Source organism: Pezoporus occidentalis, unplaced genomic scaffold (genome assembly GCF_034315485.1).
Source record: "Pezoporus occidentalis ecotype Australia unplaced genomic scaffold, CSIRO_AGI_Poc_V1 ctg142, whole genome shotgun sequence".
NCBI classification, from domain to species: domain Eukaryota; kingdom Metazoa; phylum Chordata; class Aves; order Psittaciformes; family Psittacidae; genus Pezoporus; species Pezoporus occidentalis.
The window spans coordinates 128,847-154,280 of NW_026913230.1; the positions used below are offsets into that span (position 1 = coordinate 128,847).

General features: G+C 40.5%; 1 protein-coding gene across 2 annotated transcripts in view; it reads right to left on the reverse strand.

The window, feature by feature from the left end:
• Positions 1-7,837: 7,837 nt before the first annotated feature.
• The window catches only part of RNF130 (ring finger protein 130), a 42,707-nt gene continuing 25,110 nt past the window's right edge, over positions 7,838-25,434 (reverse strand). The window contains exons 4-9 of one of the 2 annotated variants that reach the window (XM_062609935.1): positions 23,013-23,084; positions 21,104-21,186; positions 13,641-13,737; positions 13,049-13,253; positions 10,904-10,997; positions 7,838-8,030 (exon numbers count right to left, since the gene is read on the reverse strand). In XM_062609935.1, coding sequence (XP_062465919.1) covers positions 8,015-8,030; positions 10,904-10,997; positions 13,049-13,253; positions 13,641-13,737; positions 21,104-21,186; positions 23,013-23,084 — 567 coding nt within the window. In that variant the 3' untranslated portion in view covers positions 7,838-8,014. The other variant, XM_062609936.1, reaches the window with a different exon arrangement.

Here is a 25,434-nt window from a genome sequence, read left to right on the forward strand (position 1 = left end):
CCATGTCTGCTCATTTGAGGAACACCGTGGATGACTTAACTCAAGAGGTTCCTCTCTCACTCTCCATTCCTGCATTACTCTTTCAGAAGCTTGCAAACAATATTCATTTCCCCACCGCTTTTGTCACACACCACTAAAACCTGATTTTTCCTGCAGCGTCTCAAAGCGGTTGCTGCTTTCCTTTCTTCTGCTGCTTTCTGCATTCCTGTTACTGATGTCAGTGGGAAAGGGCACAGCTTAGAAAACGTGTTTGTCATTTAACTGTTGCAGATCTCAATGGGAGGACGGGATAAGAAGCTTACCTCTCTTCTTCTCTTGTGTAATGCCAACATGCTGGCTTTTAAAAAACCTCAGTGAAAAAGTTGGTGAATTTTTTTAAACCACCACCCTCCCTCCTCCCCCCCCCAAAAAAAAGGTTAAGTGAGAAAGAAAGCTAATTAGATTCCTGCATATTTCAAAGAGTCTTATGGTTTTCAGGTAGATCAAGTGCTGGTTCTGTGAATGTCCTCTCTATAGGAAGAGACTCACTTGACTTGAGCACACGGAACGACCAGAAGTATATTCTGTGTAGACCATTCTCCTGCTTCAATCAAATCAGAGAAAAAAATCCAACTATCGAGTTCCTTGAAATCTTTCTGCAAACGCAGGTCCTCTCTGCAGCTTTAACATCAGACTGGCTTGCTATTATCCAGGGTTATGTGGGTTGTAGGAAACTCAATGCACTTATAAAGGTCCCTTTTAGAAGGGGCTATTTCACAGTAAGGTTATGGATTGACCAAGATATAGGAGTGCTTTTACCAGTCACTGGCCATCTCCTCTACAACCAGTTCCCTTTCTGACATTGCCCAAGCATCTGGGCAACTGGAGACAATGGGAACAGCAGACGCCCGTGTAAGAGACGCATTTGCAGTCCAACACAAACTCTTAGGACCACCGGAAAACCTCTTCTGCATCGCCACGGCTGGACCGACACAGCTCCCCATGCTGTTACTCAGCAATTTCCATCAGACAACCTTGCTTGCGCGCAACTCTTTGTCAGCTCAAAGATGCCACCCTCAGAAACCACCACAGCTGGTCTTCGTCTTTGCAATCGAGAAGGTGGGTTCGTGTTCTGGAAAAAGCAGCTCTTCTTCAGACAAAGGAGATCCATGGAAAGAGTACACAACAATAGGAATGAGAAATGAAAAAAACGGGAAAAGGGCCAGGAAGGAGCATGGATTCCTTTCAGGTTTTGTTCTCATCATACATGTCCAAGGCAGGCTCGATGGCTGAGAACTCGCTCTCGTAGACCAGGCTTCGAGGGGACAGAGAGTTACGATGAAAGAAGTGACTGCCTACAAGAGGTAGAACAAAACCTCATTAGGATCACACGTGAACAATGCCCACAAGCATCCTTGTAAAACACTGTACTCATGGAAAAAACAGCCACCCTTCAACACAAGTTAAAAAAAACAGTAGCAGGCCTATGAAATAATTCACCTCCATTTGTGTGCTCCCCTGCCAGCTCAAAGCAACTGCTTTCCATATGCAGGAACAGTCCCACCTCAAATGGTTCTTTCAGATAAAACAGGTCAAGTCTGAGCAAGGCTGGGGCAGGCTGGGGTTTCGCACTCGGTGCTTGCTGTTGATTTACAGCCTTGTAAAGCAGGCATGTGCTTCCTTGAGAAACCCAGAAACCTCTGGTAGGTGCCCAGTTCCCCGTGCCATGACCAGCACAAAACGTTCCACCATGGGGTCAAAAGGAATGTGCAGGCTGAGCGAGGAGGTCACCAAGTATTGTCCAACCAATGCTGCTGAAAGCCTGACCTCTGCCAGAGCTCAGCAACATCCATCCACCCGGAGTCACCTTCTACAAACAGGAACCTACTTATTTCCTTCCACAGAACCAAAGGAGACCCTCTCCGCCAACACTGGTGATACCCAAACCAAGCACTAAGTGGCTGTTGGCAGAGTGGGGAATGGAAGTTCAGCTTTCCGTTGGTGGCCTGGCACGACTGTGGCTCTCCAAAGCCAGAGATGTATTTTGCAAGGAGCCCAGCCTACTGCTGTACGAACGGTTCTCTCTGAAAGCATCTATCAGATCAGGCCCTTGGCCAAAACGTTTCATTACTCAGTTTCTCGATCCCAAGAGGGATTAGCTGGGAGCAAGGCTGTTTAGCTTACAATACGCCAGGCAGCCACATGAGCCAAACTGGAGGCAACTGAAAAGCTTCCAAGTTCATCAAGAAGGCACCCAGCAGACCAAGGTGCCTCCGGTTTCAGGCACCAGTGGAGCGAGACACTTCAGGGACTGCAGTTTTAGCCCTGTCAGAATTTAGGTGCTTGAATCCTCCTTTCTGTGCCAGTTTTTGAGTCCAGCCCATGCCCTTCTGAAATAAAGAGCTCACAAAAGGTGTGAGAGAAAAATTCAGCTGCTACTGTGCAGAACACTTATTCTCCTCCCCCACTCACCCAAAAGACAGAGACTCAGATAAGAAAAAACAGAAGTCCTTATTAGGATGTTGTGGTTTAACCCCAGCCAGCAACTAAGCACCACGCAGCCACTCACTCATTCCACCCCCTGCCTCCAGTGGGATGGAGGAGAATTGGAAGAAGGTAAAACCCATGGGCTGAGATAGGAACAGTTTAATGACTGAAATAAAGTAAAATACATAACAACAGCAGCAATAATAAAAGGAAAAAAAAGTGAGAGAAATAAAACTCAAGAAACACAAGTGATGCACACTACAATTGCTCACCCCCTGCTGACTGATGCTCATCCCTGAGCAGTGATTAGCTGCTCCTAGCCAGCTCCCCCCAGTCTATATCCTGAGCATGATGATCTGCCATATGAATATCCCCTTGGGAGTTCAGGTCAGCTGTCCTGGCTGTGCTCCCTCCCAGCTTCTTGTGCCCCTCCTCACTGGCAAAACATGGGAAAGTGAAAAGTCCCTGATTTAGATTAAGCACTACTGAGCAACAGCTAAAACACTGGTGTGTTATCAACAATATTCTCATACTAAATCCAAAACACAGCACTGCACCAGCTACTAAGAAGAAAATTAACTCAATCCCAGCCAAAATGAGGACATAGGATCAAAAAGAAAAAGCCAGAGTTATAATCAAATGCATAGAAGTGTTGAAAGAGCGAAAGCAAGGATGAATTTTCCACTTATCCAAGCAGAGGCCAAATTCATTTTGCAAGAAGTTAACTGAAACACAAGTGAAATTAGTAGTTGCATTGCAACTCAAAAGGAGTGGACTGCTCATTCTTCCAGGAGCATATATCCAGTCCTTGGAAGAAATGTACTGTGTTGGAATATACTTTGCAGAAGCAGTTGGTAGGGGATGTCAACCCCCCCGCATTCTAGATCTGAACCCTTGCCTGAATTTACAAGTTTTAAAACTGGGCAACACTTTAAAAAGGTTAAGTTTTTAGGAGAACATAAACTTGAAACTACGACTTCTGGCTGGTCATCGTCTGTCTTCAAACAACCAACCTGAACCTACTTGGTTCTATATATCTCTACCACATAAAACTGATTTCAGGATTCCTCTTGAAATGTGTTATGGGTCAAGATAATGTAACTTTTGATGACTGAGCCTCAGCTTGCAGTTGGAATAAGCCATGGATACTGGATGTTTCATCTCCCTTTCCTCCACCCGCTGAAGGGTTCCATGCAGAACAGCCAATACTGAAACAAAATAAAGGGGATTCTGAAAGCTTGGTGTTGCTTTTGTTTTTATTACACAAAAATCAAACAAGGGATTAGGAAGCAGACAGCCCAGGCTGTCATTTCCTCTGTGCGCTCCCACACTTCCACTCCAGCAGACTCAAGGGACAGATTTAATCACCAGACAGACAGGTCATCTGACAACAAGTGTTTTAAATTAATCTGGGAAAAGGCACTGTATATCCAACACCTCTCAAACTCTCTACTGGGATGTTTTCTTGCTTCTTGGCAAACGCAATTTAAGCCACCCACTTCCAGGGAAGCTGCATGTTTCCATACAGATACAAATCTCTTGGCTTGCATACCACTTTTGGGACACATCATTCATTCTTGTCCTAAATGTCCCTTTACCATTCAGCACAGCCTGCCCAGTGCTGAAAATACAGCTGCTGCTCAGTGCTTTTCAACACTCCATCTTCAGGAGCTCTAATAACCAGGTTGCTATCTTTGCCCACAATTTATGGCTTAGAAAAACAGAGTCAGCAGGGCACTGTGACCCAGCTATGCTCGGCTTAACGCAGAGAATTGCTTGTGTTAAGTTTACAAATATGGCATCAGTCCAGTGGATAAATTTAGTGAATAAATGTATTTTAAGGACGAGTAGAAAGATCCAGAGTTCCAAATTCAGCTTATGAATCTGCTCTTCCTATTTTGCACTTACTAAGACAGATCAAGATTTATCCCTTTGATATGGAAAACAACCGGGAACTGCATTCAGTTTTAATAAAGGAAGAGGAATCCTTCAGCGTGCTCCACTACTATTCTTCATTACATACTTACAAAAACATCTCAGATAACTTGCATTGAGTCTGAAAAGAAACATACTAGTCTGGAATTGATCTTTATGCCTACCATAGGATGCTACAGGAGTGGGCACAACACCAAGGCCAAAAATTCAAGAGACAGCATTGCTGTAGCATTGCAGGTGCATCAGGACTAAGTATCACTTGGTGTTCCCCCTCCATCTGAAAGTATTTTAATGCACTTAGTCATTAATCAGGGCCAGCTTCTGCCACAAACTGCAGCCCCTCCACAGCTCCTTCAGCACAATGACTTCTTAATGCAGAAATCTGATCAGAGCACTCCCTATCTCAATCTCTTTGAAACACCTACTTGGTTAAGGAACAAGAGAGCAGGATTATTTCATAAAGTATCATTTCCTTGAAGCCAGCTGTGTAGCAAGACACTGCTACTCCCTCTTAAACTACATCCTATTATACTCTTCTGTCAGTCCAGTCCTGCCATCTCTGCAGCTTCTGGAAAGAGGGACCAGCTCTTCTCCTTTCCACTATTATGATTATACACACGAGAGTAAGATTACTCATCTTTTATATGTGGATATCTGAAAGCATGGCAGGCAACAAAAGTCACACAGCATGGGCAACAAACAGGAGGAGCTGGAAGCCATTGTGCAGCAGAAAACTATGATATAGTTGTCATCACAGAATCATGGCGAGATGACTTGCACAACTGGAGTGCAGCAATGGATAGCTGTAAACTCTTCAGCAAGGGTAGGCAACGAAGGAGAGACAGCGTGGTAGCCCTGTGTGTTGGGGAGTGTTTTGATTGTCAAGAGCTTAATGATGGTGATGATAAGGTTGAGTGTTCATGGGCAAGAATTAGGGAGGAAAACAAGGTAGATATCACAGCTGCTATAGACCATCCAACATAGATGAAGAGGCAGATGAAATAATCCATAAGCAGCTGGGAGAAGTCTCCCAATGGCTATCCCTTGTTGTTACGGGGGACTTTAACTTACCAGATGTCTGCTGGAAACACAATACATTGGAAACAGTCTAGAAGGCTCCTAGAGTGTGTGTAAGAGAACTTCCTTACACAGCCAGTGAGGGAGCCAACCAGGGAAGGTGCCTGCTGGACCTGTTGTTTGCAAAGACTTTACTGCTCTCTACAACTACCTGAAAGGAGGCTGTAGCGAGGTGGGAGTCAGTCTCTTCTCCCAAGTAACAAGTGGACAAGAAGAGATGGCTTAAAGCTGCACCATGATTGGATATTAGGAAAAAAATGTCTCCACTGAAAGGGTTGGCAGGCATTGGAACAGGCTGCTAAGAGAAGTGGTGGAGTTACCATCGCTGGAGGTATTTAAAAAGACATGTAGAAGTGGTGTTTGGGGGCCTGGTTTAGTGGTGGGCTTAGTAGTGCTGGACTCTGATCTTAAAGTTCTTTTTCAACCTAACCAATTCTATGACACACTTTGGGAATTTTCTTCTGTCTATCCAGAGGCAAAAAATGAGTTTCTGGTATGATGCAGAGTCCATCTTTGAATATATTAACAGGATAAACTTGCATTGCCAACCTGACCTGCAATTAACCTAGCAGATGTGGTCTGTTTTCTTTATTAACACTTTGCTGAGGTAATTATTAGAGGCTCAAAAGAAAGATTAAAAAGGGTGGCCCTGGGTTATTTAAATCCTCTACAGAAGGAAATGCACTAGAATCCCTGTCAACCATTTTGTTCCCAGTACCACTCAACTTCTCTTTCTGCTGCTGTTCCGTAGAAGCAACATGAACTGGACATGTCTGTGATGCCTTTTGCATCTGGCTCACCACGCTGTCGAGGCTGTGCCTGAGCATCCCTTCCACAGAATTAAAAAGCACTTTGTGATTTTGGTTTCAGGAGACAAGCACAAACTTATCAATTTTACTACTGCTGCTGAGAGATGGGTGAAAAAAAAATAGGTCACCCTTTTGTTTCATAGCCTGTACCCTAAATCCTGCTCTAACCACACTCCTCCATTTTTGGCAACAACACTCAGTTGACACATGTTGTATTTTAGAAGGAGACAGACCTCAGACACAGTCTGAGGGGTTTTTTCCTCTTCATGAGTAGGTACAATGGGCTTTTCTAGTTATTAAAGATGCACTTACTGATCTAGTGATTGTTTTCATGTTTCTTTCGGAATTTCGCAAGGACATGCTGAAAAAGAATTCTACAAAAAGTACTGAAGCTATCACGTACTTCATTTCTTGTTATAAAAGCTGCCTCAGCTGAAGGCTGCTGGACAAACAAGAATTAAGAAACTATTTTAATGCAGACTCTGGCTGTGTTCCTAAATTCTAAAAGTGCCTATACGTAAAAATAAAATTAAATTAAATCCTCTATTTCCCAGTACATAAAAAAATTAAATCAAAGTCAGATTGCTCCTCTGTTCATTTAATTAAATTAGAAAGCATTAAGTTTCAAATGTCTATGCCTTGATACAAGAACAACAAAACCAACCAAATGCAGCAGAATAGGCTTTAGCTTCTGTCAACTGATTTGTTACCTTCATCTACCCATCTCATTAACTCAGGCATTATCATCTGGATGCGAATCAGGTCCACATGTTCTAACTGACTGTTGTGAAATCACTCATATGCTGCTTGCATAAGTAAACTTGGGTGAAACAGCCTGAGCTGAGGACAGCGATGAGAAATGTTTTCCCTCTGCAAGAAGCGACATGTTTGCATAGAGCTTCTACATTACAGTAAGGACGATTATCAATCTTTCATGATCTGAATTTGAACAAAAACTAACCCCTGTCACTAATATGAAAGGAGGCTTCAGAGATGACAGCAGGGGGAAGCTAGCTTTTCATTTGGTAAGGAAAGAAGTGGTTTAGGGTAGCTTCACTTTTGTCAGAAAGTAAAAGACAAAAAAGGGTTATGATTTCTATGTCAAGAAAATGGTGTTGCAAACCTTCAGCAATGCCTGACTTGAAGACAAAAATCACACTGCAAACCTCCCAGTATGACGCAGGAGTGTTACAGGAAGAGAAATGGAGAAAATGTTCTTATTTCCAATTCATTCTCAGCTGGAGTCAAGGTAAGCCTATTGTATACTAAAATGCTTTTCCCAGCTTTTTTCCCTAACAAGTTGCTATGGAATAATTGCTAATAGTACCCTAGACAGTCATTCCAGTGCTGGGTGGCATCATAAGAATGGCACTGCATGAGATTTCCACTTGCTAGGCTTGTGTGTCCCAAAATAAAAGGAGAAGAATAGAGATCTGCAAAGATGAAAATATTCAAAGGAAATAAAGCACCATATAAAATGTACAAAAGGCTGTCAGACCTAAGTACTAACACAGGAAGTCCAAGAAAAATACAATTCTCACACAGTAGGATTTCATAATTAAAGGGGGTTTTTTATTTCTTCACTTTTTCCTTAATACAAAGCTTTGGCATCAGCAAATTTTATGAAAAAATAGAATGTACTAAATAATTGCTTGTGCTGCATGATCGATAAATGATGCATAAAAATAGGTGTCTCTCTCCAAGGCAATCGGCCGGAAAGCGTTTCTTCAATACCATTCTGCTCTGTGGGGCAGAAAAAAAGAGGAACAAAATATTTATATTAAAGTTAATACTGCCAGTACTAAAATAAATCAATCAATCCTGTAAAAGTAAGTTAGTGAGAAATGACTAATTACACAAGCCAGAGCATTAAGAGGTCCTTTCATCATTCTTACATGACCAGTAAAACAGACAGGACAAAGGCTTGAGCACTTCTGACCTTCTGAGGAAACTCCATCTGCTACTGACAACTTTCAGTGGTGCTATCCAACATCTGGGCTTTTTGGACTTTAAAGCAGTTGTACAGTAATTTCTCAAACTGCTTTCTGTTCCCAAGAAGCAGTTTGCTTCTTTTGTCCCTTTAAATCACTACTTAATTCATTTAACAGTAACAGTCCACAAATATTACAAGTCCAAGAGAAAGCAGCTGTTTCCTTATTCTCATATCACCTAATGTTTACTTTTATCAGGGACTATTTAAAAATGCATGTATGTGTGTATATATACATATGCACAAACATATATACACACACACAGTTAGATATGTATATACACACAATCCAGAACTACTGCTCTAAATAAATGTTTAAGCTGCAGGAAGGACATAGTAAAAAGAAAGGATCAGGACATGTTTTTAGGTGAGTTTTAATGCAGAATACTTGGCACATTTACTTGCATCAGCATATTACATGGCCTCATTCTTGCTACTGTTGTTTTCTGGTAAGAAAAAGACCTTCAGCTTCCTCTTGAAACACTATTGTAGCAAATGTAGGGTATGCCAGCATTGGTGTTTATATGGAGAACAGCATAAAAAAGCAGGTATGGTGTTATGACATTTAATAGGAATTGCAGTGAGAGGGAGCTGCCATGTATTTGGCATGATACTCAGCACAGGAAATGCTTAGTCTGCACTGGGGAACATAAGGTGTCAATTAAACAATAAATCTAAGGATTAGTGTCATACATTCACATTTTAAACTGTCTAAAATGAGTAGTAGAACCTGGCAGCACTTGTAGAGGCTGCTTAGATCCCAAAGGATTCAGCTGAAAAGCTGTTGAGGATGAAGGCTACAGCTAGGTACCTCAGTTCCATGAATAAGTGATTTCTGACAGCTCTGGTTTCTGCACTTGCTAGTTTTCTTAAGTCTGCCTCAAAGTAAAGCCTTGTATATGCTCATATTTTCATTCCTAGCACTGGGGAAAGGAGCTCTCTCCCTACATCAGCACATCCTTTGTTTGTACTAAGGAAACATCACTGTGAAAACACTTTGCTGGAGGCCCTAACTTTAGCAGTGTGGAGAAGCTCGCCCTTTCAGTAAAAATAGACCCAGATCCCACAGAGCAAAAGACAACAAAAAGAAGAGTTGCAAGGCAGGGAGAAACACAGCTGCTATCAGTGCCCACATCTGGATGATACTACACGGGCTACAGTTCCTTCTCTCCTTCCTAATGATGTGGAAATGCCCAGAAATGCAGCCATTCCTGTTTCACAACTCATCTTGCTCCCTGCTTTCACAACCTATTTTTCAGTACAGATTAACTATGTTCAGGCACAGCTTTTCTGCCAAGCTGCTGATCGATAGTGGAAATTCCAAGATTTTGACAAATGGGAAAAAATAAATAAATCAGGAGACCTGACAGGGCTGTTTGAAGTTCTAAAACTTTTTTTCATTAACCCTTTTTGGAATTAGCATCTGAAAAGAGGAGGAAAGGAAGATTTGCAAATTAGTGGTAATAAAGGTTCCTGATGACCAAAACCTGTAAGAATTTATGGCCCCTCCTGAAGAAGATGAGCTTAAAGCTGTCTAAAATATTACATTGGAGACTATTAGCTGTGTTTCCATTTTATTGAGAAGGACACCTTATACTTTCCAGGCAGCAATAAAAGTAAAAAAAAGCACTTCTCATCTAAAAAAATACAATTAAAAAATCATGTTTATAACATTAAATTCCCAGGCTGTGCAGGAGAATGCCTTTGAATCTCAGCCCAGTTTTGGTAAGAGATCAACACATTAATGGAAAGCATCAAGATGTCCTGAGACAAAGAAGGATTTTGACACTTCCCCTCCCCAAACAGATAATGATTAAATATGTATCATGAGCCCAGATGTTCCATACACCAGATGTACCCAGCTAATAGATCTGCAGAACTGATTTATAATTGCCTACACAGAGCTATAAAAAAGAGTGAAAGTCAGGCTGGGCAAGAAATGACTCTAGCACCTATCTGAAGGGAGGCACTGGGGTGTCTATAATAATTAAGAAAGCACGGATGTCTTTAAGCATTCCTTTGACTGTAATTCTTAAGCATACTACAATGAGAGCTCAGAAGGCTGGTCTGCTACCTTCACTTATGAGAGAAGAAACAGTAGTGTATTCCGTACTTTTATATCTCCCTCTCCTGAAAGCAACAAGTTAGCTTTATATTTAAATACCTTTATTCTTTGCTGAATGGGTGCCAACTAGGGATGCAGATTTTTATTTTTACTTAATATGAAATTTGGTTGTGATTTTGAGGTGAAACTGTCAAAGGTAACTGATAGTAGTAATTTTTGGTTCTGCCAGGTGAATCTTGAACATGGATATTTAATGGCAGAAATCTAATGTTTACCTAGATCATTGATCAGAACCTAAATATAAACATTCTCTTTTCCGTGTTCCATGTTCTCCACTTAACAAGAAGATTTCCCTCGATAATACAGCTAAATATAAATTAAGAGGGATTTAAATGTTATCTTGGAGCCTACTCTTAAGAGAGAGACTTACATTAGAGAAATGCAGAAAAGGCATTTGATTCTTTGAAAACTATGGTTTTCCTATTTCTTGGTATTTGTTCCCAATGTTTCCATGACACCCACCCACCAGAAATATATAGAAACATCTGAATTTTTACTTACTCATTAGCATTCAAGCTAGCTGTGGCTTTGATGATCATGTAGCAGAGTGTAAGGGCACTGAGGAGGCCAAAACTGGCAATAATAAACCATTCTTCTGTTGACAAAGGAAAGGGAGGAAATCACTCGTGGGAGAAGGCTTATGTCAAAGCGATGCCAATATTCCCCTCAAACACCACTGGCGGAAGGCAAGAGGCTTCTAAGCCATGACTGGCACCAGGAGGTGAAGCAGAAGGAGGTTAGCCACAGAGTTACTGACTGGAGAAGGCTAGCAAAGAAGAAGTGGAGAAAGGTGTGGAAAAAAGCATGGCACAACATTTCCTGGCTGATCCCAAGGGTTAGTGACAAAGAAAAATTACTTAATGTAAAGTGAAATGCAGGAACAAGGGGAAATGTAATGAAAGCTCTGTCCACCCCCAAGTTAGAAGATTGTCAGGGTTGGTTTAGATTAGCTGAGATGTAGTTCTTCACATAAGCACACCCAATATACTTTCACACTTAACTTGTGTCTCCACCACCCTCCCCACCCCTCCCCTAATAAATGCTATAGTGTTATTTTAAAAACCAACAAAAATAGGATAGCTTGTCGAATAGTAAAACATCATTAGAGCATTCCATTAAATAGACAGGAATATAACATGGGAAAGTAATTTCAACATTAGTGCATACATGCAGGCACACTGAAAAAATAAGAAGTAGTATAACGCAGGCTATTATAGAATGTTAACTATTCAAAGTTCAATTTGGCACTTAGCAATAGTTCAGAATACAAAGATGTTTGCTGAATATAGCTTTCGGTTTAACTTGCATGCATCAAACAATGCATGTGTCACCCATAAAATCCAAACATTTGAACAGCCTTTCCTAAAGCCTTATTTTATAAACATTGTCAGAATGAACTGTTGCTGATTATTTCTTGCTTTAGCCTTGGCATCCCATCTGTGCACGAGCAGTGCTACAGCTGGGAACAGAGAGTGAAAATACCTTCTGTAACACCAATCAGTGAAAAGTTTCAGTTAAACTACGGTCTCCCCATTCATGGCAAGGAAAGCAGCACACCAACGGATTTGCTCTCTGTTCAACAGAGCTGAATACAAGATGACTCAAATGTCAAACACTGTACAACAAAGTGACTTATTTGCTTTGTAAAGTAACCAGATTTTATATGTGGATTTTTCTTTCTCAGACCAGGACACTTCTGGATACAGACTATGTATTTTATAAGATGAGATTTTTTTAACAAGACATTTACTTTGCTGCAGCCTCTAAAGAAACACTCCAATGGACTGCATCAGTTACACATTGCCTCTTATGCATGTATCAGTGGCAAACAGTGTCACTAAGTTCAAAATCCAGATCATAAATGCACATCAGCAAAAAACAAGGAGGAAATTAGACTGTTGTCCTGCATGCATTCTATTACTGCAATTCAGACAGAAAGCCAACCATTCACGCATCAAATTGAGACTCTAGAGCATATGGAAAAATTATGCAATTTCAGACATTGTATTCGCTGTAGTGCTATCATACATTAAAAACCTTAGGTAAAATCCAGTGAGTGGAAATTTCCCATGCTGTTCTTATGGATGAGAGCTTGCAAGCAGTGCAGGAACAGTTTTCTGATATCATAACTACTTGGACAATACTCAAATGTTGATACATCAAATACTTCTTTTTAATTCACAATTTTTGGGACAAAAACCATCTGCTAAGAGACATTAAAATTCCAGTAGTAATGTTCTCAGGGGAAAAAATCTCTGCAGAAATAGCAAGCAGCTAAAATATTTATACTTGTATAAATTATGGCATGTTAAGTATTTTGAAAGGGTAAATAATGGTTTTGGCAACACAGCTTCTCATACTGGTCACCAAATTCAAGAGGGTCATTTTGTTGCCATTTTAGGTCATCCAGTGTTCTTTGCATGCAGATCTAAATGGATATACCATTAATAATGGAAGTGTTGGCACTGTCATACCTAGAGTTATCAGTTTCAATACGGAGCATATGCCTCTTACAGAGACACTGAGGTCACCTTTGTTCCTGCAGGGAAATCTTTCACCACGGCCCTGAAGCACAGAGCTACAGCAGAGCACGCGTCACATACCACGGAAACCATAGAAGAGTATTGGAAACCAAAGAAAACTTACTTGTCACAGCAATGTTGATCTCTCCTGACCTTGGCGTTAGCTCCCCATCCTGTGGAAGCTGTGACATCCCAGAGGTGCGCAGGGGCTCCAGGCTGAGAGAGCTGTCATTGGCAAAATCACCGAGTGCTGATCGCCTGCTCGCTGGCTGGCCTCTGGTGAGCCTCTCCATGTCAAAGGCTACGTTATCTGTACATGGCACGTTTGGCTGGAGGGATAAAAGCAATTCCACATTACAAAAGTGAATATTCTACATGTAGCAAACCTATAAATGGCGTAAAACCACACATAAACACTTTATTCAGCCACTACGTCTGTCCTCAGATCACACAAGAGAGAAAAACATGAATTAGCAACTTCTATGTGAAGTCGCTACTTCATTCCCTCTTAAAGAAGTGAAGGAAGAAGCAGATAAAAGGATTAAGGTTCAAGAAAGGGACACAAATATGCTTGTATAGCAGCCTATGCCTGTATGCTTTACCACTGTGAGCAATGATGACATGCACCAAATCCTACTGTACCCTCATCTACAAATCCAGATGTGTCGTTATTAATTGCAAAACCAGTTCATCCACAATATAACAGTGCAACTCACCACAATTCCCAGTGCCTTCAAAATGTTCAGTTTACACATTGGACATGTACAGTGCTCGCTAAGCCATGGATCCACACAGGCTTTGTGGAAAACATGCCTAGAAGAACAGACAAGCACACAAATAATTTTCAAGCAATTCTATTTCACATAATGGGAATTATTTCAACAAACCTTTAGATAGCTGCTTTTTAAATTTAGGCAGCAAAACAAATTCTAGAATTGTCAGTACTCTGTGCTGACAGCAATAAGAAAAAAAAAATAAATCAAAACCTCTTGCTTGTTGTTGCCACCCTTTACTAATAGTTCAACTAGGAAGAAAAACACTTAAAAGGAGGATTCTTCACCTCCCCTTTTATTGCAGATATGAATATGCACATGGGCAGAATAACTGGTAGGGTTACAAAGGGTAACAAAGTCCCCACTATAACCTTACGTAAAGTTTTCACTCAATTTCTATGTAGAACCTGGCCATAAATTGGGCAGGAAGAGGACAGATTGACCAGCAGTCAATTTTATCCAAAAGTCACTACAACCAATCCAACCACATTTATGTTTGATTTAGAAAGGGCTTTTATAATTATCACATTTAAATAAAAAGAAAGCTTTCCCTACAAGCAGTATTTCTTGACACCAGGAAGGAAAACACGTCCATCATCATATAATAGTCATGAGGAACACAAAAAAGAACACTAACAGAAAAAGAAGAATCTTTCAAGGATGAAAAGGCAAACTGGGTTTCTACTTGCATAGCAGTGAACTCTGTGATTGAGAACAGTCTGAACAGCCACCTACATTGCACGCAAAATCTTAAGTCACATACACAAATAAAAATATAACAGTATTGGGATTGATATAAACCAATACAACAATGAAGTATTACGCAGAGACCAAAACAACATATCTAAAGGAATGGAATTAAAGGAAATGGCTTTGTCGTGGTTTAAGCCCAGCCAGTAACTCAGAACCATGCAGCCACTCACTCACTTTCCCTTTTCCCCCCCACCCCAGGTGGGATGGAGAGGAGAATGGAAGGAATGTAAACCCCACAGGTTGAGATAAGAACAGTACAATAACTAAAATATAATATAAACCTACTACTACTAATAATAATGATAAGGGAAGTAGCAAGGGGAGAGAATATAGAACAAAAAAGGGAAGGAAAAAACCACCTCAATAAACAGCAGTGATGCACAATGCAACCGCTCACCACCCACCGACCGATACCCCTCTCGACCCGAGCAGTGATCTGGACCTTCAGGGTGACTCCCCACAGTTTCTATAGTGGGCATGACGTGCTGTGGTATGGAATACCCCTTTGGCTAGTTTGGGTCAGGTGTCCTGTCTCTGCTTCCTCCCAGCTTCTTGTGCCCCTCCTCACTGGCAGAGCATGGGAAACTGAACAGTCCCTGATCAGAGTATGTATCACTGAGCAACAACTAAAACATCAGTGTGTTGTATCAGCATTGTTCTCAGGCTAAAGCTGAAACACAGCACTGCACCAGCTACTAGAAAGGAGAAAAATAATTGTTACAGCTGAACCCAGGAGAGGCTTCTTGGCTTTTGAAAAGGCGAAGAACTTATCAGAGCATATTCATAGCAAAATGGGTATAACTAGACTTCCTACACAATACAGCTTTAGCAACTACACATAACCTAGTCTGACTACTGCCTACAGTAAGAACCCTGATCTTTCATTTCCAGTGGCAATGACTGAAAAGCAAAAAGCCAGCAAGAGCAGGCACACCCAAACAGGACAGCCTGGTGATCATGACAAGGATCAGCTATTACAAGGGCTGCTTAGCCAGTGAAGAGCTATGCTCTGAAACCAGAAGGGGCAGTGGCAGAACAAGGATCTTTTGCCATCTATTTGAGGCACTAGCAGAGTCTGTAAGAGATCGTGCATGCCCCCAAGGTAGCACGAAGTTGAGATACTCTGTCCCCTCCCTTCTCAGATACTTGCTGCACTATGCCTCAGTAAACTCTCCATGGGGTCAGAGACTTTTTTGCTCCTTACCCCTTGGGATTTCAAAACCAGAGACCCAATGAGGCATATTACCAGGTAATTCTCTTTCAAGTCTCTGGAAAAAGGCCCAAGAGAAAGACTCTAAAATTGCTAATAAACATGGAAAAGACAGTATATAATTATGTTTTGTCTGTGGCTCATAGGACTGATGGAAGGACTAAAACATAGCAACACACTAGGCTCCAGTCAGCTACAACTACATATCCTACCTGTACGAACTAAAGATGCATAGAGGCAATAGAAGATGGACAGGGAGCAAGAGAACTTTGCTTATCTATAACCCAGATATTGCAGGAACAGGCTTAGAGGATCTCCATCACTTTGCTGGCCTGTCCCTTTTAGCAATATAGCAATCATGAAAAACAGGATATGTACAGTGATTTCTGTTCTAATAATTGCACAAAACACAGACTCACTTTATCATTATTAGGTCTTATTGCATTCCCTTTATTACTCACAAAGCTAGAGGAAACTATGTAGAAATCCTGGGTGGCAGAAAATGGACTGAAATCTTCTGAAACATATAGAGATGTTGTTTTTCTATGTTAGGCAAATCATGGCTTTTAGTTGCTTATGTTTCTTACTAAGTCTCTGAAGTCTGTTTTTGTAGAGTAGGGTAAGCATGAAAATCTAATATTTTGGGAAACAGCAGACATGAAGACTCCACAGAAGTATGCAACCAGTTTTAATATATTATCAGCTAATCAGTGCTGTAGAAGCACTCAGATCAAGTAAAGCAGACGACTGATATGGATGACAACACGCATCCACTAAATACTATGAGTTACTTTAAAGAGTCATTAGCAGTTTGATAGAATTCAAATGCACCAAAACAGCATAACTATTTTGTAACATCTTAATTCTTTGCTTTTAGTTCCTAAACCCTCAAGAATATTTATTAATTCAAAAAAAAAAGTGCAGTTTTCCAAGGTTATTTATTGATGTAGATCAGCATGGCTCTGCCTACTACTTATGCTGTTTATCTACTCTCTAAAAAGCTTGCTGATACCATCATCGTGGCTCAGGCTCTGCCTGGATATCTCTGCTTGAAAGAGTTAAGGAGAAGTTATACAGGAATATAGACAGTAAACACATGAATTATTTTTAAACCTCAGTCTGACAAAGTAAGCCCTTGCATCCTCTATCATAAACCTTCTCAATGTTTTTATTTTGTCACTTGCGTTACAAGACCACCAATCTGAAGAGTTGCTAGGAAGATGGTCTAGGTCACAGCAGCTGATGGTGGTGCCCCAGAAGCCATACACCAGGGAGTGAAGTGTGACACAGCTTTTGCTGCTTCTCCAGCCTCAGGGCTAGAGGAAGCATGGCTAGCAGCCAGGCTAGCAGCACTGACGAAGTCTCCCATGCAGGCATAACTCCAAATGGGTGACCTGCAGGTATTTTTCCACTGTGTCAGCATACCCCAGCCAGTTGCCCTCGAGCTCGTAGTAAACACCATAATCCTGACTTTGTTGTACAACACAACTTCTTTGTGGCATTTCACAAAGAAAAAGTGATTTAGAAATCTCTTTTGGTAGTGTAATACCTCTGAATTAGCATATCACACAAGGGGCAGGGTTTGAACAAGCTCATAACTGCCATTTCCCAAGAGCTCACTACACTTCCCTGCTTGCAGCACAGCATACCACCAAAGGGGATCAATGTGCTGCTGCAAAGTAGCATCTTTGGTTACTGCTGAAGGCAACTGCTCCCCTTGCCCTGGGGTACAAACCTCCCAGCAGCACGCAGGTCCTTCCTGCCCTGCAGCAGGCTGCCCATCACACTTAGTACAGCTGAGAAGAGATGCTTGGACTGCTGTGGTGGGCAGGAAGGCATCACATGTGTGCCCCCAATAGACAATACCAAGGGAGAGCTGCCTCAGTGCTTTCCACAAATACAGTATTGATGGGGTAAACGAGAGACTGCCTTCACAAGCAGGTAGCAGAGAAAACAGGGGCTGTGCAGAGGCACTGCAGTAAGGATGGCATTGAGATACTGTGTTAATTTGCTTCCAAAAAAACAAAAGGCAGCTATTTGCAGCAGCACAGAATCAACAGATGATCTGCTTAGTCACTTTTCTCACTTCCTCCTTCGCCAGTAAAGGAATTATTAAAGAACTGGGTTCGAAAAATCATTTATTTTAGTGTATTCACTGCTCCTTTAATTAATTGTCTTCCTGCCTAGTAAATTCCTTCATTCCCAGGTCATCTTTCTGCCCTTTCCAATGTCACTCTCTGCTTTTCACTAAGCTGTCACTTTGCCCTCCCCTTCCCTCATCTCTTACAAGTCCGTCACACTACCCCCTCCTGATCACTTTTCACCCAGTACCCATTCATCAACTAGACACAGTGGTGTGATGGTGTAGAAATATCTGAATAAAGGAAATTGTCCATGAGGTCTGTCTTTTGCTAGAATCCTTCTGACATCTGCTTCCTCATTTTTAACTTACATAATGATATTCACAAAAGACGGAGCTGCTCCTCAGGCTTTTAAGCCTGAGACAGATGGTAGCCTCTGTGCACCAAAAGCTGTAGGTATGTCCATAGGCTGCTGGTACTGAACATATTTCTCTGAAGCACAAAACGAGCTATAAAAGTTCAATGTATTATATGCAATCATTTTCACTTTATTTTTAAGTTGGCCACAAAACTTCACATCACAAACATTTTGTTTCACTACAGAATGAGGTGCAAGTTGCTCAGCTTCTGGTAGGTTTTGCATGCTGCATCCCTGCCCAGACAGACTCCTTGCTGCTGAGGCACTGAGTGACAGACCACACTTAACTGCAGAGAACAGTTGTGGTACCAAAGGGAAATGCTACTTCTAAATTGAAGAAAGCAGCAAGGATGTCATATGTCAGTGACTCCTACTGTGTAATGATTACAGCTTCCTCAACAGGCACAGTAAGAAAAACTTCAAGCCTTTCATTTACTTCCTCTTGGACAAGCCATTTTCTCCATGGTCTTCTTGAAATGTCTCATTTGGCTTGAGATTCCCTATTTTTTTCTTCTCCATTTTAAACTACCATTGCCTATTGCACTACAATGAGAGGTTAAAGTATCAGGAAGTAGAAAGGGATTAAACCTCCAAAGCAAGATTGAGAGAAACCTCTCAAAAGCTGAAGACTGAAAAGTCTTAAATGCAATCTGAAATTTACTGGGCTCATCTCTGCAGGTACTGGTTGGCTCTTCTTTAACAAATATAACGTCTTGTGGAGCGTATCCATTTCAATGTTTCTGCCTAGCCAAAGTGGTTTTGGACTCAACTCAAACCTGAGCTGCTGCAGATGAAAAGTGAGATTTAAAAAAAGAGAAGTACAAAGTGAACATGAAAGTTGTCATATGGCCTTCAGCAGGAATGGAATCTGAGCCTCCACTGACCTTATATTCTTGTGAAAAACAGAACAGGAAATCTACACAAGAGCCTTGATATCTCCTTTATATGGGAGATGGCGCTAAGATGGCAGTCAGATGCACCTTCATCCAGCTCCCTGAAGCACCTGTAACTACCCCTGAGAGCAGGGAGCTTCCTATCTGCAGGACTGTGCCTCAAAGTTGTCTGAAGGAAATTCACTTTGATTTTTTTTTTAATTAAAAAAATAAAAAGAATTAAAAAAATCAATTATCATCTTGGTTAAATGATCTGCATCATATCTGCTGATACCAGAACAGAGCCATTGCTTGGACACCAGCAGTTGTTTAAGGAAGCTGTCTTTTAGTCCCAACTCTGCCTTATGCTTAGTGAGAGAAGATGCTTTCCAACCAGATGAAGACTCATTCTCTATTTGTTGGCAAGGACATCTCTCTGACCTCTGCTCAGCATCAAGAGAAACACACAGAGGAGTGGGATTTGTGAACCTCCATTCCACACCCTTGAGCCTCACAGAACCACCCTGAACTACACAAGTAAAGATTTTTCAAGAGGCACTTTATCAAACCATCATCTTAGTGGCCCAAAACCGGGGTGCAGTTTCCAGAAGTTCCTCCTCTAACTTCAAAGTAATCTTCTTTCTAACAAATTAAAGAGCAGGGCTCAATTCACAGATGCAAGCTGTACTTGAGATTACAATGCAGAACATAACCAGGATCTTTAGTTAACACTTGGGAGTACATTTTTCAGGACAAGAGGACATCATCTTTGAGTAAAAATGATAGAAATGTAAAAAAAGAAATGCACAGACATCTGCATGACCAAATCTTTAACACCAAACTCTTCTAATCCCAAATAGTTTAATGGAAATTTCTAAACAAACATTTGTACAGTATATTAACTAAACAACACCACCAGGAATCTGAAACAAGTCATTGCTTCCCATAGTGTAAGAGATACAGAAGGTAAAGTAAACTAAATTAAAATTCTGGCGTCACAAGTAGAATGCACACATTTACATCAGTAAGATATAATACTGTTTTGCCTTTATGATGTTAGAAATTCATCATGCATTAGAAGAAAAATATTCCAGCTATTCAGAGCAGCCTGCAGGAGGGCTTAGGAGACCAATAATGAGCTCTTATGTGCTGCTGCTGCGTGACTGAAGATTGACTCCAACACCATGACACTGTTGCTTCTAGAGTATCCTGCAGAACACTATATACAAAGCACAGGCCAAATTACTGGATCTTGGCTCCATATATATGTATCCTAATGTGCTTTTTGTGTCTGGAGATAAGGAGAAATCTTTGCATTTCACAATACAAGGGAAAGATGTCCTTGCTAATCCTTAAGGCTACCAATATGTACCAATTCACCGAAACAAATCACCTTATGGATAAGTACTTAAATCTCTCAAACAGCAAGTATCCTGAAAAAATTAAGAGAATGGAAGTGGAATGTAAACAAAATGAAAACCTTTAAGTGTCAAGAGAATGGCATAAAAGAAGGAAGTTGTTACATTTTGAGCACCAATGCAGCAAATACAAATCTTCAGGCACAAGTCAAGAACAGACTGCACCAGAGGGATCAAAGACAGATGACAGCACAGTGGCTGATTAATGTCAGAGGAGGTATGAAGGTTGGAAAGACTGCATTTCCATTTCCTACACTGTTTCAGAAACAAGCAGCCAGTGTTGCATATCTACTGTGCAGAATGCTGCAGCTGTACCTGGTTCATTATACTTCAGGTTTTTGGGTCTGACCAGTCCTTAAATCTGCACCACTGTCTGACCTCCCCCTTACAATCTTAATAGTTCCATTGCTGATATGCCCAAACTGCCCATCTTCAAAATCAGAATCTTTTGTTTAATCTCTGTGGTCATAACAGTGCCAAATTAACACCTTCATACCTTCTACTATCAGTCTCAAATAAAGTGGCTGTCACTAGGACTGGTAACTTCTAACAGTTGTGTCTGTAAATCATAACACACATGAAATATTACATGAAATCAATCAAAAGAGCACAAAGAAAGAATAGTTTCCAAACAAAGCAACTTTACTAGCTTACTTGCATGGTAAAATGCGAACAACATCGTTCTGCTTGTAACTCTCAATGCAGACAGCACAATGATCAAAGTCTGGGTCTGTTTCCTAAAATGAATAGAATGAAATTTCAAGTCAAGAGTTGAGGCTATGACAAATGTAAAAGTAATCGTGACTAGTATATGACCTCCATTGCGCCAAGTGGTTCTTACTATGAAGATACAAAAGAATGACTGGGTTATTACTTATTTTAAGTTATGCTGGAATCTATCTCTTACATTCAAAACTCTCTCCTCACGTGGAGCTGGTAAATGATTATCTGAAACATAAGCTGAGGCCTAAGATGATTCTTATCCTAAGCTGGATTGCTATAAAATATAGTGGCAATTTTCCTAGAGGCTTTACTTCAGCTTGGAGCTAAAACTTCTATTTTACTCAGTTTGTTCTGTTTTTTTCCAGGACAAGAACCCTGGAATGCTCTTTTATAGCCAGAACCAGCACATTTTACTTATTCCAGAGTAGTCCCATATTTTTTTCTGCTGCTTACTTACAGAATTATCATAGTTATTATCCAGCCATGAAGATGGGGATCACTGACTGGCTCGTCTCTTTCCTGATGTCCAAGTTACGATTTATTTTATCATTATAAACATCAGAATTTAAAAGTGGCTAATGAAAAAGGGGTGCTTTCATTTAGATGTAGGTACAGCATCAGCAATATAGAATTAAAATGTTTAGGCCTGTGACATCAAACAGACTGTGCCTTCCCTTAGTTCAAGTTTATTATTCTTTTTCTATACTTTTTGATGCCAGCAATCTATGAGGAAGCTACAGTCAGGAACCTCAGCAAAACAGCCACTACCTGGTCAGCACCAGCTGGTGCTGCATGCACAGAATCCCGGTGGGCTGCTCTGCTGGACAGGTTTTCTCCTAATCTGTTCACCTGAGTGTGCACCTCACGCTGCCTGTACTGCAACCTGCACATCACTTAACAGTTCTGAATTTATGCTACCAAATGACAGCATCTTTAATCTTAGTTTGTGAAGGTTCCCCATATCTATATGTACTCCCATAACCACAGAAAGGATTTAGTGCAGTGGGCTGCCTTGAAATAAAACTACATAGGGAGGGGAAAAAGAGCAAAGACATTAATGCTGCCTCCTCTCTGGAAGTAAATTTTTCCACCACTTCGTGATGAAGATAAAAAGATTTTTATCTTTATTAACACTATTGCTGATAGTGTTGATAGAGATAAAACCAAATCACACTGAAAAAGTCCAAGGAAATAGTTTTCTCTTAAAAAATCAAATCATAGCCAGAATTCCCTTGCCTTTTGCAAATTAAAGAGCAGAAATTAAGCAAGATTAAGTGATTTTTTTTTTCCTTTAAGAATAAAAGACAGTAGTGCTCCCAAAAGTGGCAAAAATTTAGGCCTTAACACACCACCTATTTTAGTTTATATATACTTATATTGGCAAGAAATATTACTGGACTAGCACTTACTGTCTTTAATGAAATACCTGTTTATGCTTCCCCTCAGATTACTGGATATTCACATTTTACATAAGCTATTGTCCTTAAATCCCAGTCTTTCGAACTTATTTTTACTTTACACAACCTGCATATGGAATGATTCTAAACTTACAGAATTCCACATAAACAAACCCCCAGCCAGCCAGCACACAAAACCACTGACACAGTTGTCAGATGGAATGCAAGTAGTATTTAAGCAAGAAAAACGTCTTTGAAATGTACAGACTTAACAGCATACACTGATACTAAGAGTTAAATAAAATACCACAGGACAATGTAAGCCTCCAACAATGAAGGCAAAATCATAAATCAGAAGCAGAAAGGAAAAACTGAGATTGTTTCCCCCAATAAAAATTAAACATGATGCTCAAATTTACCATGTTGAAATATTATTATTATACCTTATCACCTTTCTTTACTGTCCTGGTTGTCAATTTACCGATGGCTTTCTTGGCAGCATCTCCAAGACGACGCTAGTAAAGTGACAAATAAAAGAGCACAAATTAACCCTGATAAACAAGCTTCATTACTGTCCTTTAGAATGACTTATTTGGGCCCAATACTAACACTGCAATACACGCTACGGCAGTAGGCCAACACCCAACGCTTTCACACGTAAGACAAAAAGACAGAAAACATACTCAAAAGCACAGAGATGTCAGGAAGAAAAAACCCAATGGCTGAGCTCACAAATGCACTCAATAAGCACGGGCATAAACCTCATGGACCATATCAACATCCACAGAAATCCACACAAATCCAACATTTGTGTGACAAAACTGATCAAACCCAGCCCACAGGATAAAAGCTGAAGCAACATGCCCTCCTGATGATTTCCATTATAGTCTGTTCATACTGGTTTTTATTCAGGATGCTGTATGTAATATACCCCTGGTTCTCTTCTGAAGCTCGAATTATTACTATTTTTTTTCCCCTGAGCAGGCCAATTTTATTCTGAGATGTAAGATATGCTCTGAGTGTAACCTAGTTTCTCCCTTGCTATTACCTGAAACCACCAGGATCTCACAAAGGAAAAAAATATGGGTCATGAAATCTAAATAAGCCAATACAGACTTAAATAAAGCTGAAATGAATACTGGTTTGAAAATGAACCTCAATCTGAATACAGAGGCCAAGCTCTTTGTCGCTTATGCTGTTTTTATGACCACCACTGGGGGATGAAAGAACCATTTCTGCAGTTCAAGTGCTCATTCCTACTGCAATACCTAGTTCCCAATCAAGGAAGAATGGCTGTTTGACAGCTGGTCCATGAGATCCCAGACCCAGGGTACTGAGTGGAACAAAGCTCCTGTCTTCTTGTTCCAAGGACCTGAGATATCAGATTTGGTTTACATTGACTGGAAAAAGGGAAGTTTATGTATTTAATCTTTTACCTCCACCATGTAACAAGTACTATGCTTTTGAAAGAGATGGGCTGTTTCTGACAATGTGAACTGTACCGATCAAAACCTCCCGTATCACTTGAAACAAATGTGTGGGTTTTCTGCCCACTTTCTATACAGCTGAAAAAAAAAATCAAATCCTGCATAAGGTGTACCCCCTGTACCATAGGGGGTTCTCTGCATAGAAACTGAAACTAAGGCAGCTGCTTTTCTTTGAGAAACACAGACCTCAGAAGTCCAGGACAATCATCTGTACCACTGTTATTCTGGAATTACATAAACACTTTTTTTGTGGTTTCCACAGAAGAATACCTCTTATTATTTTTAGAGCATGGATTTGAAAAAAATCAGATACTCAGTTCCAGCTACTGAAGAATACCCATGTAGGAAATGCAGAAACAGAGGGGATGCTCTGGGGTGAGGAAGTTATTGCTTCCTGAAGACAGAAATATCTTCCCAACTTTAACATTTGAGAAATAGGTCAATTTAAGCAAATCTCAATTACACGTCCTGGAACAAGCATACTGGCCTATGTACTCTTCCATTTAAGAGATCCACCTCTTCCATTTTCTAATTATAACAAATACATTTTTATGCTAACATTGGAAATGCTCAGGATTTGCTATTTTCATACAGTAGGGGATAGGCACACAGCATATGCTTGCTTTTAAACCCCAGGAACTATCTGCCACCACATGTAAAAGACTTGCATACGTCTGGCGGAAGCACACAAGAGCAATGTGAAATACCAGTATCTACTTACATCTACTTGCACTATCTACAAAACACAGCATGGTTTGGATGGTTTTGATTTTTCTTTTTTAAAGTGTGCTTTGACATAACTTAAAAACAAGATCATCATCTAAACCAAGTTATTTCATCACTAACAGTATAGCCTTCTCTCCATGAAAGCTCTCCAGGCTCTTTAAAAATAAGCTTTAGCTGTCACCGCCTTCTTATTAAAGTTTAATAAGCTCAGCTTTTTAAACCACATAAAATTTTCATCAAGTTTTTCCTGACCTTTGTAAAAATCTAAAGAAAGAAAAAAGGTCATAAAAGCCCTTTCCCCACGGAGCAACTGTTTTGAAACACAGACATTTGGAAGAAGCCTAGAACCATGTAGGGGGATAGAGAAGGCCCAATGTAATATTCCACAGACATTCATTGAGTAGCAGTTATATTTAAACTTTCACCAACCCAAGGGACCACACTAAGTACTGGTTACAGTGTGGTCATTTAAGAATGACATCCTTAGGAAAATTTACAGGATGCCCATGGGACCTGCAGCACCAGATACTATTTATAGAAGCTAAAAAGGAAATCCTTTGTCACAACTGAAGTTTTAAGTTTGCATTTGTTTTAGGTTTGACAAAACAGCAAAGCACTGCCTCACAGTGAGCTCCTGTGTATTAGCTGTAAT